This window comes from Podarcis vaucheri (assembly GCF_965113315.1).
Source record: "Podarcis vaucheri genome assembly, chromosome: 4".
Taxonomy (NCBI): Eukaryota; Metazoa; Chordata; class Lepidosauria; order Squamata; family Lacertidae; genus Podarcis; species Podarcis vaucheri.
In genome coordinates this window covers 27,356,416-27,372,840 of record NC_138762.1, presented here as the reverse complement: position 1 = coordinate 27,372,840, position 16,425 = coordinate 27,356,416, and the positions used below count along the sequence as shown (strand labels likewise).

The following is a 16,425-nucleotide window of genomic DNA, read 5'->3' as shown; positions in this document are numbered from 1 at the left end:
GTGCTTGTGCACCTAGACCTTTAACTTTTTGTGAGTTTCAAGTCAGTACATATTGTTGGTTGACTGTTAGTTATTTAAGATAGGCTTTTAACAGCAAAGCTCTGGTATTCTGTGATTTCACTTGCATTAAGCTCGGTGGAGTTTTGGACAGCCAGTAATTCTCTCTATTTACATTTAAAATTGACTTCTACTAAAAGTGGCATTTCAGATGCAGCCTCGATAAATCATATGCACTTTGTTTCTTTACCACAGCACAGAAAAATGTAAATGTATTTTCAGAGGCAGGACAAAACAGATCACAGAGGGCTTTCTGCACTGATCTTAATGCAATGGGAACAGATGATTTACTTAGCAGTCTCTCTCTCTCTCTCTCTCTCTCTCTCTCTCTCTCTCTCTCACACACACACACACACACACACACAGAGTGAGCAGATATTATGCTGCTCCTATGTCACTGGAATGGCTGCTGTACCCTGTGACCAGTTCAGCCTAGAAGGAGAATACAATGCAGAAACTGAGCAAATGGTGGGAAAAAAGGCAGATACAGTCATACCTTGGGTTACAGACGCTTCAGGTTGTGCGTTTTCGGGATACGGATGCGCCAAAAGCTGGAAGTACTGGAATGGGTTACTTCCGGGTTTCAGCACTCATGCATGCGCAGAAGCGCTAAATTGCACTTTGCGCATGTGCAGAAACGCCGAATCGCAACCCGCACATGCGCAGATGTGGCGCTGCGGGTTGCGGACGTGCCTCCCGCACGGATCATGTTCGCAACCCGAGCATCCGCTGTACTCTCTCAGCACCCCTGGAAGCTCCTCCAAAGCCCACCAGTCAGAGACTGTGCTGCAGAAAATGCCTATGGGCTACCCCCCACATGGAGGGAACCAGTTAATTCATGATGTCGACATCCCCCAGCATGCACCCCTGCACACGGTATGCAAAGTATTGCCACATTATTTTGCTTAGTCAGCCCAAGCGACAGAGAAACCACAGGAGGGAAGAGAGCTCTTGTGCTCAAATCCTGTTTGCTGATTTCCACAGGCATCTGGTTGACCACTGCAAGAACAGGAATCTGGACTAGATAGGCATTGGCCTGATCCAGCGGGCTTTTCTAATTTCCTTTGCTGTGTCCCTAAACATTCTAGTGCAGAATGCTGTGGCCCAGGTGGTGAGTTGTGCCCCTGATCAGGCGCACATTATGTCTGTGCTAAGGGATCTTCACTCGCTGCCTGTTAGCCACTGGATTAGTTTTAAGATCCTGCTACTTACGTATAAAGCCCCAAACAACTCTGGGCCTGGTTAACTGAAAGACTGTCCTCTCCTCCACTGCCCTGCGAGGGCATCAAGATCAGCAAGTGGAAACTCATTTGGTTTTGCCACAGTCTGGTGATTATCAGCTTGTGGTAACATGGGAGGGAATGCTATTCCTGCAGAAATATAAGAGGCGGCATCAACATTGGCATTCCGCCAGCTCTTGAAAATGCACCTGTTTAGACAAGCAATCCCCTAGTCTCCACTGATGAGTGGAGAGTTCAGTCCTGCTTGGTGCTGCTTTGCCAGTGCATTCCTCCGCAAGCTGACATTGACAGGTGGATGGGACCACCTATCAGTCACTACGTGTGATTATGACATCAGATAATTGACAGTTGTGTGGCCCTGCCCACCTGTCAAAACTGGCCAGGGAGGGGAGAGAGAAAGATCTGGGGTGGGGGAGTTCATCACCCTTGTATTATAGGTTGATATAAAATCTCATTGGCTCCTTACATCACCTGACCACTTCACATGACCTGGTGGCTGTCTGTCTGCATTCATGACATCCAGTGGCTGGCAGGCCAGTGGTTGCCTCATCTGTTGAGCTACCATAGTGACACAGGATATAATGCATTTGTATTTTGTTGCACACATCCCCAAGATCTAAAGCATCTTACAATATGGTCATTCAACTCAATGCAGGGTCTCTAAGTGAGCTCCCCATGGGCACATGTCTTTAGAGAATTTGAAAGCACACCCTCATCTGAATTCACTTGCATGACTGTTGGATACTGCTAATCACTGAGGAATCCAGTATAACTTTTTGCTGTTGTTCAGCACTCAGCTCCCCGGCTCCAGTTGTCAAATGGTGTCTTGCTGAATCTGAAAGGTTCAGCAAGCAGCAGCTTGGAAATTGCTGTGAAGTGTTGCAGCTGTTGTTCCAATCAAAAACCAGCAGAAAATCCCTTTGAATTAGTTATACTAAATTTGTAACCGTTTAGGGCTGCAGTCATTCCCTGAGGACAGGCTATGCCCAACTTGGAGAGTAATGGCTGAAGCTGTAAGATATCCCTCTTTATTTTTCAGTGAAATTTTAAAATAAAATGGAGCTTTGCATGCTGCAGCATTATTATTACTATTATTACTAAATAACATTCAGGAATTTAAAAATAGCTTGTAGGACTTCTCTTTTTTTAGTAGATACTTAAGGAATCTCACTTTACTCTGCTCCATAGATGTAAAAGTCTTAACAACTCGCAATCATTTTGCCTCAAGTTTTTCTCTAAAGATTTATAAGAACATGCTCAGTTTAATTTGTTACTATTTTTTCTTTAGTGAGAACATTCTATGTGGAATACCAGTAAAGCTTCATGCGCAACTTTTATGAGGCGAATCATTTTATGTAAAATACTTTTAAAATACTTTGCTCTCCTTTTCTCTGAACATTGGGTAATGTTACAGAGTTTGCTTAGTTTTGCATGAAGGAGCACTCAAGACTTAGAGTTTCATAATATGTGCTTTATTTACAAATGGTCAAGTTGGCCACAAATGAAAGAAAACCATTTCAAGGTAGCAGACTCTCCCTGTCCCAGGAACAACCTAGTTAGCTCTCAAAAATCGGACCCCCTTCTCTTGGCTTACTCTAGCTAGAAACAGTGGCTGACGTTGTGTGCAACAGTAAACCATGGCTTGGGTATGTGCAAAAGCAAGGAGGAGTCACCAAGAGCAGGACACTGACAGTTTAGTTTCCATTTCCATGAAACTTGGCTTGTAGTTAACATACAAACCAGGGATCATAGCTCAAAAACAAAACAAAACTCTAGTTAATGTAGCAAGCCAACTTCATAACTTACGGTTTGAAGTTGTGCTTGTTTTGAGACTGCATTTTATACCATGTTCATATATTAAGGACATGCCAGGGTTTTTTTTGGGGGGGGGGATGAAACTTAAATGCTAAGGTCATCATTCTACCTTCCCATACAAGCTACACTTGTTGAAATCTTCTCATCTGCAAATCTACACCCTGTTGTATCAAGAAAATTGCTATAAGTTTTAAAAAGCATTTAATAGGGCTTGAGCACTGCAGTCCTCTGCATGTTTACTTAAGCCCTGCTTTGTTGAATAGGTCTTACTTCCTAAAAAGAGTACATTGCAGATTTGCCAGTTTGGTGTAGTGGTTAAGAGCGGTAGACTCGTAATCTGGGGAACCGGGTTCGCGTCTCCGCTCTTCCACATGCAGCTGCTGGGTGACCTTGGGCCAGTCACACTTCTCTGAAGTCTCTCAGCCCCACTCACCTCACAGAGTGTTTGTTGTGGGGGAGGAAGGGAAAGGAGAATGTTAGCCGCTTTGAGACTCCTTCGGGTAGTGATAAAGCGGGATATTAACTTTGTATTAATTACCGTATTTTTCTGTGTATAAGACTAGGGTTTTTTAAAAAAAATTAGGTTTAAAATTGGGGCTCATCTTATACACGGGTAGTTCTGAGGGGTGTTTATAAAATGGCACAGTCATTAAAATACACAACTCATACCAACTGATTCAGGTAGGTAGCTGTGTTGGTCTGACGTAGTCGAAATACTGTATATATACAGTCATACCTCGTGTTGAATGTACTTCAGGTTGAGCGCTTTTGGGTTGCGCTCCGTGGCAACCCGGAAGTAATGGAGCGCGTTACTTCCGGGTTTCGCCGCTCGCGCAGACGCTCAAAATGACGTCGCGCGAATGCGGCAAAACGCTACCCACAGATGCGCCGTCGCGTCTTATGTTCTATTCAGGATGCGAACAGGGCTCTGGAACGGATCCCTTTCGCATCCCGAGGTACCACTGTATATATATATAAAGATGTCCAGTGGCACCTTAGAGACCGACTAAGTTTGTTCTTGGTATGAGCTTTCGTGTGCATGCACAGTGTGTTATTCTATAAATGCAGTTTATTCCAGCTGGGAAAGACACTCAGAAAGACACCTACGTGCAAAGCAGGTTCTCTTTCCTTCCCCACTTTTTCATCATGGGGGTTTTACCAGTTGGTGGTGTTGAGGAATCTTAGCCAGAACCTGTTGAATATAGCAGAGCATAGGCAGACTGTCCAGAAGCAGTCAGTTGCAGGCAGGATGAAGCAGGAACAAAACCCTGCTACTAGTAACTTGGTTACTTATAGGTTTATTATTTACAGCAGAGTCGCAAATTACTATATATAGGATACAGGCACGGATCTTAACTCTCTCACTGAACAAACTCCAAACGAACTCTCAAACCACACACTGACCAACAACTAACCAAAAAGGAAGGTCATGAGTCGTCATGCCTATGTGGAGACCCTCTGCTCAGTCTTCTTGGCCTTTGGCCAACTCCTTAACTGCTTCTGTGGGAAGCTGCATCAGATAGCACGTAGTCAAAAACCCCAACAGGTAGAAACCGCAGGAGCAGGGTGTGTGGGTTTTACTGACTGGGGCTTCCCAAAAGCATCTGATTGGCCTCTGTGGGGGCAGAATGGAGGCCTGATCCAGCAGGTGGCTCTTCTTATGTTCTTACGGTTTTCTTTCTGACGTTGAACTTGTTTGTTGTGACGGTGAAGAAGAAAGTGACACTGACGCCCCACTGTGTCTGGTTTGTTATTTGTTTCCCCAGGATATTCCTGCAGGCTCGTGTCCCAGAGTATGACTCTCATCCTTGTGAATGAAGATTCTCTGGACGTAAGTAAAACTTGCTGAAGTTCAGCAGGCCACTTGCTCGATCATCTATCCAGATGTTGTGATGTCTGCACCACGTTCTAGTTAAAGATGAGGAATTTTCTGGTTAAGGATATGGAATTTTACCAAAAGATTGGCACGGTTTTGGATAGCGTTATGTCATAATTGACTTGCTGGTCTCTGTGTCCTATCACTCAGATTTGGGAAGTAGATAAACTTTATTCGTGTTAGCCAACGGCCATAGCAACATAAAACAAGCAATATATACAAATAAAAAAAGACAGCAATGGGTAAAACGGGCAATCAAATGACCAAGATTATGGTTCAGATAGTGGCCCTTAATCTCATTGCACCCTCGATAAACCTAGCAACCTTTACTGTTGTCTGATCATTTTGATCTGATAAAAGAAAGAACAATGTGGGGATTTGGGAAGTTCCATTGCGTTCTTTTATGGTAATCTTTTATTTGCTTGTTATATGTCTCTGACACTTTCTAAGGAGCTGAAAGTGCAGGGTAATGGCCTTGGGAAGGAGTTTGAGGAAGAGAAAGATGTTTGGGAGGAGGGATCCTCATTCCAGGCTGCCTGTCTGAAGCTCTACTGTGTATACACACACACACACACACACACACACATATATATATATATATATATATATATATATAAATTTAAAAAGTAAAATTGAGTAAGATGCTTGGTTGCCCTGTGATTAAATTCTGGTTGTTTGCCCGTGGTCCATTCTTGTTCATGCAATCAACTTTTCTGAATATGGGGGGGGGGGTTAAGGGAGTGGGGAAGCTTTGATTTATTTTATTCATGATTTGTGGTTTGTGAAATTAGTCAAGTTTCTCTGCCTCCATTTCCACCCCCCTTTTCAGTCCTCTTTTCTTTTCCAACCTCACAAACCCAAGCTACTTACCAGCTTAACAACTTGTTATATATCAAGTAACACATTAATGCTGATATCATGTGTTCTGCACAGAAGAGACAAATGGGGGAGGGATTCCTCCTCCATCCTTTCTATAATCTGTGCCATAATTTTAATATGCAAAGACAGTGGCCTGGGGAAAAAAAAGTGGCAGGATAAATACCTGAGGGGGGCGGCAGGAAACGGGTTTTAAGGCTCAGCATTTCTGCAAACTGGGCTCTCGTCCGGAGGGAGACAGCTAGGCTGTTCTTGTAACATCTGGGGCCGAGCGTAGTTATCTTAATCACCAGCCAGGCTGAGCAGAGATCCATTATTAGAGAGAGTAGTGGGACTAAGGAAAGGAGGCTAATTAGGAAAATTGGGAGAGAGAATACATTTGGGGGTCAACTTCGCTGTCAGTTTTTATTGCTTGAAGATTTCTAGTTTTTCCTTAATCATACAGAGACTCGGAGGCATCAGGTTAATGAGTAAGTTGCACAACTGTATCCAGTAATCAGATGAAATGCGAGTAGTGTGGTTAAATGGGTGGAAGCCTCTTCTCTCTCTCTCTCTCTCTCTCTCTCTCTCTCTCTCTCTCTCTCTCCAGTTTTGTTGGAAGAACAAATGCAGGCTTTCCGAGTGTTAATTAGATAGTCAATAATGTGTACGGCAAGTCAGCAGTGCAAATGTGAAATTAAATATACAACTTTCCACATTTTTTAAAAAAAGAATCCTTTCCAGTCTTGAAATCATTCTCTAAAATTGCAGGCAAAAGCAGGGTGATTGAATTCCAGCTGCTGGCTAATTGGGCCTCTAAGTTTAAGTATACAGTGAACTGGGTAATTTGAGTATTATTGAGTTACCATTTTATTTCACGAAGCAAAATAAATGGATTTTTTAGCTGTGAGCTATGGGTGGATATATATGTGTGTGTGGAAGCAAGTATTTGCATATCTTATTCAGCTGCCGCCATTCTTATTTCTGTTCTAAAGTGTTTGGTATGATCCTGTTGCAAGATGGCAGTATAAGCTTCAGCATCAGCAAGCCACTGAATCAGTTTATGTTGATAAATGGGGAAAGGGGACATAGTGCCTAGGCCTAAGTTAGACCAAAAAGCCAATTGCAGTTCAAAAGTTTGTTCTCATTCTCTCTCTCTCTTTCTCTTTCTTAAAAAAATGGGGGGGGGGAGGTTTTCCATAGTGGGCAATCACTGCAAAACCGAATAAAGGGGAAATAAATACAGAGACAAAGGCATTACTATGATTCATCTTCCAATTTGTTTGCTTTAGCTTGGATTTGTTGATCAAATATAGCCAAAAAATTAAAAATATTTCTACCCAGTAGCATTACTCGCCTAATGCCATATATGTTTATTCCTGAATAAAACAGAACCAGGAGGAGTATCACTTCCAGCCTTTGCTGGAAGCTGAATTACTAAACCAATCGTGGAAAATAAATAGAAATGAATAGCTGGCATTGTATAAATTCCATTAGAGATCTAAGCGCCCACGCTTCTGTGAGAAATCTGATATGCCAGGACAGGTTAATTTATGGCGATGTCTGAGAAAATAAACACTGACCTTATTTCTTTCCCGTGCTGAAGAAATGCATGTGATCTTTATATCCGTGAAGGCTTGCCCTTACTAGATTAATTGGGGCTTTTGTACAGGTTAGTTTCACTTTGTGAGAGAGTAGCGACTATGCTGGGATATCTGGGGAAGCTCTCTCTTCCTCTAGCTGGAAAGAAGTGGGTGGCTGTAATACAACTTTAGGCTCTGATGGAAGCTGTTGTGGATGTGAAGAAAGGGAGGTCTGATACAGTGCTCTCCCAAGACTGTGTTACGTCATGTGGCGCAGGACCCAGTAGGTGGACTTGTGGGACATCGTGAAAGGGAGGTGGAGCATGTGATTGGGTCTGCAGCCTTGTCAAACCTGTACCCAAAGCAATGTAGAAGCAGCAGCACAGGTCACTGCCTTCGTGCCAGCCATAGACTTAGAAACTGTGCTGGCACTTACATGATGGCGCCAGTTGTGTGGTTGTATTAGTGTTAGGGTCCTACCACCCTATCAATGATCTACAGCAGGGGTCGGCAAGGTTTCCCTTGCCTGGGCCAGTTCACTCCAGTGGAGATCCCTCCGTGGGCTGGATCACATGAGCCCCCACAAATTCCGGTGTCTGCGCAGATGCGATTTCTGGCACTGTGAAAATGAATCCCTGCAATGCGCCGCACCAGTTTAGCGCAGCATGTGGGGACTCTCTGAGTGGATGACTCAGTTCAGGAGTGGCTCATGGGTCAGTTAAATGACTCCGTGGGCCGCTTGTGGCCCATGGGCCTTAGGTTGCCGACCCCTGATCTACAGCAAGGATAGGGGACCTTTAGCCCTCCAAATTGTTCTTGGCCAGCATTCTCCATCATCCCCAACTATTGGCCATGCAGACTGGAACAGATGGGACTTGTAAGTCCAGCAACATCTGGAGGGCCTTAGGTCCCTCATCCCTATCTACATCATTTACACAGAACGCTTTGGTAAAGTTCTTTAGTTGTAAACTATGTAGGCATCTCACTCCTCGTTGCATGAATGAGTGTTGTGTGGTTCATTACCAGGAATAATAATAATAATAATAATAATAATAATAATAATAATAATAATTTATTTGTACCCCGCCCATCTGGCTGGGTTTCCCCAGCCACTCTGGGCAGCTTCCACAGAGACCAAAAATACACTAAAATGTCACACATTAAAAACTTCCCTGAACAGGGCTGCCTTAAGATGTCTTCTGAATGTCAGGTAGTTGTTTATCGCTTTGACATCTGATGGGAGGGCGTTCCACAGGGCGGGCGCCACTACCGAGGAGGCCCTCTGCCTGGTTCCCTGTAGCTTTGCTTCTCGCAATGAGAGAGCCGCCAGAAAGCCCTCAGTGCTGGACCTCAGCATCCGGGCAGAACGATGGGGGTAGAGATGCTCCTTCAGGTATACTGGGCCAAGGCTGTTTAGGGCTTTAAAGGTCAACACCAACACTTTGAATTATGCTCGGAAATGTACTGGGAGCCAATGTAGGTCTTTCAAGACCAGTGTTATGTGGTCTCAGTGGCTGCCCCCAGTTACCAGTCTAGCTGCTGCATTCTGGATTAGTTGTAGTTTCCAGGTCACCTTCAAAGGTAGCCCCACGTAGAGCGCATTGCAGTAGTCCAAACGGGAGATCCTTCATTTTCAAGGTACTAAGTCTTCACATGTTACAGTAAGCCAAACTATAGCCTGCTGGGACCGTGTGAATGTGCTGCCTCCCAGTTGCTTTTTTCCTTCCCGGTCTTTTTAGCTCAGTATGGTGCACAGCTAAACCAAGGTTTGGCCCAGTGTGTCAGACCAACTGCGTTACAAAGATGTCTGCAAACGTGACATGAAGGCTGACAACATCAACCTCATCATGTGGGAATCCCTTGCAGACGACCACAGTGCCTGGAGACAGACAGTCAGGTTGTGTATCCATAACAGTGACCAGAGGAGGAATGACTGCTGGGAGGAGCACAGAGAAGAAACACCATGGTGCATCTGTTAGCAGCACAACAGCCCCGGCTGCAACAAAACATGTCTCTCCTGTATTGGTCTCTACAGCCACAGCAGGCTCTGTAACTTGCCAGCAGTTTGACTTCATCTCCAAAGGCACACTCCTCCTTTGTCTCTCAAGGCAGACGGATGCCAACAAGTTATCCAAACCAGAGATTGTGGCTGAATTCTTCTCCTTAACCACAATCTGTAGACAGAAACAAACTTTAGCTACAGTTCATGGTTATCAAGGTTAACCACAATGCTGGATTTCAATGACACGCTAAGCCAAAAATTGGTTTACCTATCATACTGAGCTGAAAGTGCTGGGGGGGGGGGCAAAGTAGCAGCAATCTCCCCAGAAGCCAGCATGTTTGCGGGTTCCTGCTAAACCATGGTTTGGCTTAGCGTTATGGGCAAACGTGGCCCATGTTTCAGTGACCTGCAGTGGGCATCTATTCATAAGAGCAGTGTGTGTGTGTGTGTGTAAAGATGAACCCACACAGCTTGGTGTTGCAATGGTGTTTGTATATGCTGCACCAGGTATAATCCATAAAATAGTCCAGAGGCTCACAATTTCAGGTCAGGAGCAATTTTTTAAAAGTTGGTCTTTCGACAAGAGCTGGATGAATGAAAGGCTTCAAAAAATCCCCCCCAAAAATCCAGAATAACTTTGAAAAACATAGCACAGTATGCCTGCTATAATAGCTGTTGTTTGCCTGTATAGTAAGAGAGTACCCACTGAATGAATTACAGACACAGCACCTGTTTTCGAGGGTGTAACAATCTCTCCCCCCTCCCGCCACTCAACGCATGAAGAACTCGTGCATTTTATAAAATCTGCTGGGAAACAAAGACTCTGTGTTGATTGATTTTTTTTCATGGCATACACATATTAAGCAAGCGCTGTTAGCTCCCAACACATTCATTGTGTTTTTGCCACTTAAAGAGCAGAACTTTGGCAGTGAGGCTGGTCCTGCTCACTCAAGCAACCTGACAGCATTATTGCAAGGGGATATCCTGTGCAGTTCAGAATCCTGTGCCTTTTGGGTGTCCGTATTCTGTATTCTGTGCTACATCATTAAATGCAAAAAAGAAAAGTTATTTAAAACGAGAATACTTTTTCGATTGCTATTCCGGGCTGTCTTTGGGGAAATTTTCTTAATTTCTTGTAGAGACTGGTGAGAAAGAATGTAAAAAGAGAAACTGTTTTCCTAATTAGAAATTGATGGCTATATCTGTGATATTTGAGATATGTAAAGATGCTAATATTATCAAGTTCCACAGGCCCTTGTGGTCATGACTTGGTAGACAGAGTGTGGCATTAACTCAGCGGAGAGAACTAATAGGTTCAGTAAATATTAAACCTATTTCTTTTGGCCTTTGGGGAAATTACTTAAGTAGTTTAATTTCAAGGCAGCTATTTGATATTGGTTGGTTTGTGTTTTTATCTTATTAAAATTATTTTTCAATCATTGATGCAGAGATCACGTTTATTAGATAAACTTTAATAAAAACATTTCGGAAAGGCAGACATATCCAGTAAACTGACAGGGGACCACATCTGACCCCATCCCATTTCTCATGAGTCATCTAGTCCAACCCTCTGCAATTAAGGTGCAATACTTGAATACCATGGTGATATGATTACTGTATTTAATTGCTTTAACTATTAAACAAAAATTATATAGGCAAACTCCAGAGATTTTGGAAGAAAAACAGTGAGAAAAACTGGGGGGTTTATACTCTTCCATGTGTAAAAGGGTCAGTTAAAATCAGCTGTAGCTTATCACCCATTTTTTTTATAGGAAACCCAGCACTAAATATCCTGGTCTTGAAGGCTCTTAACTGTCATATATGTCTAGTTAGTTTCAGCAGAACTGACTTCATTGTTAGCTCTGTAGAAACCAATACACCGAACCTTGCACCCTAAATCAAATTACAGCTGCGTTTAATATACAGAAGTTGTGGAGTCTCTGGCTGGGAAGAACAGTGGCTGGAAATTTGGAAGCACAATTTTGAGCTGTATTTTGCAGCCTAATAAATGTAGTTTCAGCAATGCCTCTGCAGGGTGGAGCCTTATGTTCCTTCTACATCATTGGCTACCTTATATATATTGCTATTAAGCAGCTTTGGAATACAGACTTGCTTTATGAGCAAAGGTTAATTAGGGCCTGAAGGAAGCCTGAGGCAGAAAAAGTACAGATGCAGTAGCTCCAGAAATGAGGTCCGCTGGCCAATTTCCCTGATTATATAGCTGTTGTATTAAATGCAGGGCCAGGAGAGTTGCTCTTTGGCCTCGCCAGACCATGGATTTCCCCCAAAGTCAATGTTCTGCAATAGGAAATCTGCATGTCCAATGCACAATTGAATCCCTGAGTCCCAGTTGGTGGTATTTCTGCTCTTGTAGTTTGAACAAGCAGCCTGAATTATTTAAAGAGGGTGACTTCACTGCCAAACTCATTATGGGGGCTGTGTGCACTTTGAGCCCATTGCTAAATTCCATCCTTGCTTAGTGTGGGATATGCACAGCGCTGTCTAGGGGCACAGGAAGCTGGCTTATACCAGAGGCAGATTTAGGGCAGTGTGACTAGTTCCACCACACTGGACGCCAATCCTAGGGGGCGCTACTGGGCATCACAACTAGGATGTAGTGAATTGAGCAGAATGGAAGCAGGAGGAAGTTAGGCCTCATATAGGGCGCCACTGAAATTTGAAAGACCAGAGTTCACCCCTGCTTATACAGAGTTCCATCTAGCTCAGTATTATCAATGTTGACTGGCAAGACAAAAGAGGTTCAGTCAAGATGATGCAGAACTTGGTGTCCCAGTATATTTAATCTTTTGATTTTATACCTTGTCCAACCCCACAAAGTTTGAGTGAGCAGCAAAAGCAAAACAGAACAAAGTGCCAGTCATTTAAAATTCATTGCATTATTTGTTACATTTTTAAGCTGTCCTTCAGCCAAGTTTCTCAGGGCTGCATACCATTCACAGTAAGAAATACTGCAATAAAATACTGCAATAAACCCAGAAACTATGTCTTGTCATGAGGAGCCTGGCAGTAACCGAACAGCAATAAAGACAGCTGACTATCTTTACAAATTCCTAAATGTCAGGTGGAACTGATGTGCCTTGAGTCAGTGATGGATCAGCAAGGGGGACAGACATATATTCAGTGAAAGGGTCTTTTTCAATTGGGGAGCCATAATCAATAAAGCCTTGCTAAGCTGTAGTTGCTTGCTTGCTAAGCTGTAGTTATAGATGGGACCATCAGCAAGGCCTCTGCCAATAGAAGGCCTTTTCCAGCATAATTGCATTGTGAAGTTTCACCCCAAAATGACTTCTGTTGGCTAGAAGGCTGCTTTCCAGCCTAATTTCAGGAGGGACAGGGGCTGGGAATTCAAGAGATTGCCAGCTCCAGGGAAGGCCTTTGTGGTTGCCTAAGTGCCCATACAAATGGGTGTCCATTATTTGGTTACGCTGGTGTAAGAACTATGGAGGTGAATAGCACTTTCCCAAAAACTTAAAGATTGAAGTCTAAGTGTCCGTGAATCAGCCTAGTCTTCTCCTTATAGCAGAGAGTAAGATGTGAATGGACTAGTGTATCATTCAGCCAATTTGTTTTTCTAATCTCTAAAAATAAAATGGCAAAGACATCACATTGAGTGGAATGCTAAGTAATGTCTTGGTTAGTGTACACATTGATAAAATCTTGAATGAATTAAATAAGATGTCAAGAAAAAAAACACCTTTTGTCAGATGCATGGGATATCACCCCCCCCCCCAAAAAAAAAAATATTTCCTAAATATAGTTGGCTAAGCTTCTCTCTCCAAATAGCATTCTTTCCTTGAGACCAGCTCAGTGCTTCCAATCAGGACACAATTATTTGCTGCAATCCACACAAAGCGGTTTGTTTCAGACCTGACACCCACAAGGAATGAGCTGCAAGTACTGTACTTCCGAAATATTCCCATGGACCAATCTGAGGGTATTTTCGATTCAGGGTGTTTTCAGCCAATCGCACGCACTGCAGGGAGGCACTTAGCCAACACCCCACTTGGGAGACTTGAGTAGGAAGCAGCTGAAGGGGCGGGCAGGTTGTGTTGCTTTTGTTTAAAGCAGAGCCAGGGAACCATCACGAGATCATTTGGTTTATGGGCTGCATTGAGAGGAAAGTACTTCTTTTCTTGCAGCGCAGCCCAAAAGAGCTCTCCCTCCCCATCGCCCAGGCCCTCTCTTTCTGCCCCTACCCATCCTCCAGGCTTGCACTCCACACCCCCACTGCGTCCTCTGCCAGGATGTGTCAGATGTGTCTTTGCATGAGGTGTGCTCTGCCTTTTGTGGCCTCTGGTTCCATGTACCCCCAGCCCCATCTGCAGTTAGCTGCCCTGCCCTTCACCTCACCAAGCACCACTGCCTACGACTAGGGATGGAGGAGAAATTCAGTTCTAATTTAAAGGCAAACCTACCTCATTTGTACTTTCCCAAACAATGCATGACCTGGAATACAGCTATCCTTTTAAATTGTAGTTCTCCAAATTTTGCCTTTCTCCAGTCAAGTGATATGTACAGAAACGCACATTCTAGGGTGAACTATGTCTAAGAATTCCCATATCACTGAAAATAAAAATTAAATAGCACTTTATTAGGGGAAATTGCTCTGCAGAAACATGTATCTTAATGGAAATTGCACAGCTATATTTGGAGAAATTCGCTGATGACTTTCCATGAGCATATCGGCAACTTCTGTGGAAATGTGGAAAACTGAAGATGAGAAAAATGAGAAATGGAAATGTCCATATTTGCCTATCCCTACCTGGGACTGTATATAGATCTCCCCTGCCCTTGAATTGCTCGGCTTTTCTTAAGAGGCTAGCTGAACCCTTGAACTGCAAGAATGCTGGGAATGCATAACAGAGCAATTTGCATATGAAAGGTGTCCAACTTTTCTCTAAAGCAAAACTGTTTTCTCTGGAAATGTTATGTAGTCATCAAATTTTATGAGATGCAGTAGTCAAATGAAAGGAAAATGGAAAAAACAACAACATACCGGCTATTACAAAGATGTGCATGGATTTATTTCACTCCAAGATTGATTGATTTATTAAATGTGTGCACATTTTTGTGCGCCAGTCCACTCCAAGATCTCGTCTTATTCTTCTCTGAAGCAGCAAGAATAGGCTGGGCCACTATACTGACGTAGAGCCCAATTCAGCCAAAGTTGAGCACTCTCAAAGCCCACCCCTTTTCAGTGGGAGAGGACGAAATGTGCGCTCACATTCTCTTATTGAAACCAGTAGGATTTCAACGCATCTCACTTGGCTGCATCTTGCCCTAGATTCACCAACCCTTTCTGATCAAGGCTCAGTGTCTTTTCAAAGCTTCACGACAGGCAAAAATTCAACATGTGCAATTTCCCAGCGCGTAGATGGGAGTGATAGTTGAAAGCTGAACCTGGTGGAAATCTTGATAGGCCTCTGTTTAAAAGTCAGAGGTTGGAATCCGTTTCCGTTTGTTTCTTCCCCCTTGAGCTGCAGTTGACACCTTACATCCCATAATTCTGGAGTGGTATTGGGATAGTGCAAGTGGCTGTGGTAGAAAGGAGGAACTGGGAGGGATTTCAGTCACTGGTTTTGCAGCTGCAAGCCGCAGTTTGGACACCCTAAGAACTACATATAGTATTTGTCTTCTAGACAACATCTTAAAAAGCAGAGACATCACCTTGCCAACAAAGGTCCGTATAGTAAAAGCCATGGTTTTCCCAGTAGTGATGTATGGAAGTGAGAGCTGGACCATAAAGAAGGCTGATCGCCGAAGAATTGATGCTTTTGAATTATGGTGTTGGAGGAGACTCTTGAGAGTCCCATGGACTGCAAGAAGATCAAACCTCTCCATTCTGAAGGAAATCAGCCCTGAGTGCTCACTGGAAGGACAGATCGTGAAACTGAGGCTCCAATACTTTGGCCACCTCATGAGAAGAGAGGACTCCCTGGAAAAGACCCTGATGTTGGGAAAGATGGAGGGCACAAGGAGAAGGGGACGACAGAGAATGAGATGGTTGGATGGTGTTCTTGAAGCTACTAGCTTGAGTTTGATCAAACTGCGGGAGGCAGTGGAGGACAGAAGTGCCTGGCGTGCTCTGGTCCATGGGGTCACGAAGAGTCGGACACGACTAAACGACTAAACAACATAATATATCCCGCAAGGTTTCTTCTTTTTCTTTTTAATGGCCTGAATTCTGGTTCTATGGAATGTCAACCTGTCAGGGTTTTTTTTTTTCATTCAGTTGCTGAGTTGTACTGATTAGATGGAGCTTTTTCTGAAGGGCTTTGGAAAGTGATAAAATACAAACAAGCCATCACACGGTTTCTTCCAGAACTGCAGGATGTGGTTCTGAGCGCAGACCACACATGAGCTCTGCTTCAGAATATTCTAATTCTCTGCCTGTCAACAAATTATGCTCTGCGCTCCCAAGATTTATAACAAGTGCCCTACTGTTCATCAACATGAAGTACTCTGGAGAATGGAATTAAATTTATACAGGTCACCAGAGCCAGAAAGTTTGTTTTTCTGTAAACAGACTTTTGTGTGAACAATGTCTTAATGATTGCCAGGAGCTTTGTGGCTAGGCTCGTAATCTCTTGGAAATAGCGAATTAGAAAATTAACATAGTTAACTCCAGCATGCTTTTAGGCTGGAGTTGTACCTTGTGTAGGGCGAGACTAACTATTAGGCTTACTGTGCTCCAGTAAAAAGGTTTCAGTTGCTGTTAAGTTTATCATGCTGCAGGTAGAAATTGTTCTGTTTTTAACCGTTCTGTAGTTAGTAGAAACAGGAAGCAGCCTTCTAGGCTGTGGGATCTCCCACAAGTTTGAACACCCCAAACTAACTTCACAGTTTCAGATAAAACCACCCTCTGTTATGTTTTCCAGTCTTGCCAATGGCCATACCTGGATAGTTATTCTTTGTTATTTTATTACAGTATTACATTTACATAATGCCTTTCTCTTTCAAAGGATCTCAAGGTGG

General features: G+C 43.5%; 2 protein-coding genes across 10 annotated transcripts in view; one reads left to right on the top strand and one right to left on the bottom strand.

Annotated features, from left to right (window-relative positions):
* The window catches only part of SHISA2 (shisa family member 2), a 455,435-nt gene that overhangs the window by 197,442 nt on the left and 241,568 nt on the right, over nt 1-16,425 (bottom strand). The window lies entirely within an intron of this gene.
* Nucleotides 1-16,425, top strand: part of ATP8A2 (ATPase phospholipid transporting 8A2) — a 325,713-nt gene that overhangs the window by 100,800 nt on the left and 208,488 nt on the right. For all 9 annotated transcript variants that reach the window (XM_082220253.1, XM_082220252.1, XM_082220254.1 and 6 more), the window contains one exon: nt 4,880-4,944. In XM_082220253.1, the coding sequence (XP_082076379.1) occupies nt 4,880-4,944 (65 nt within the window). The remainder of the gene's footprint in view (nt 1-4,879; nt 4,945-16,425) is intronic.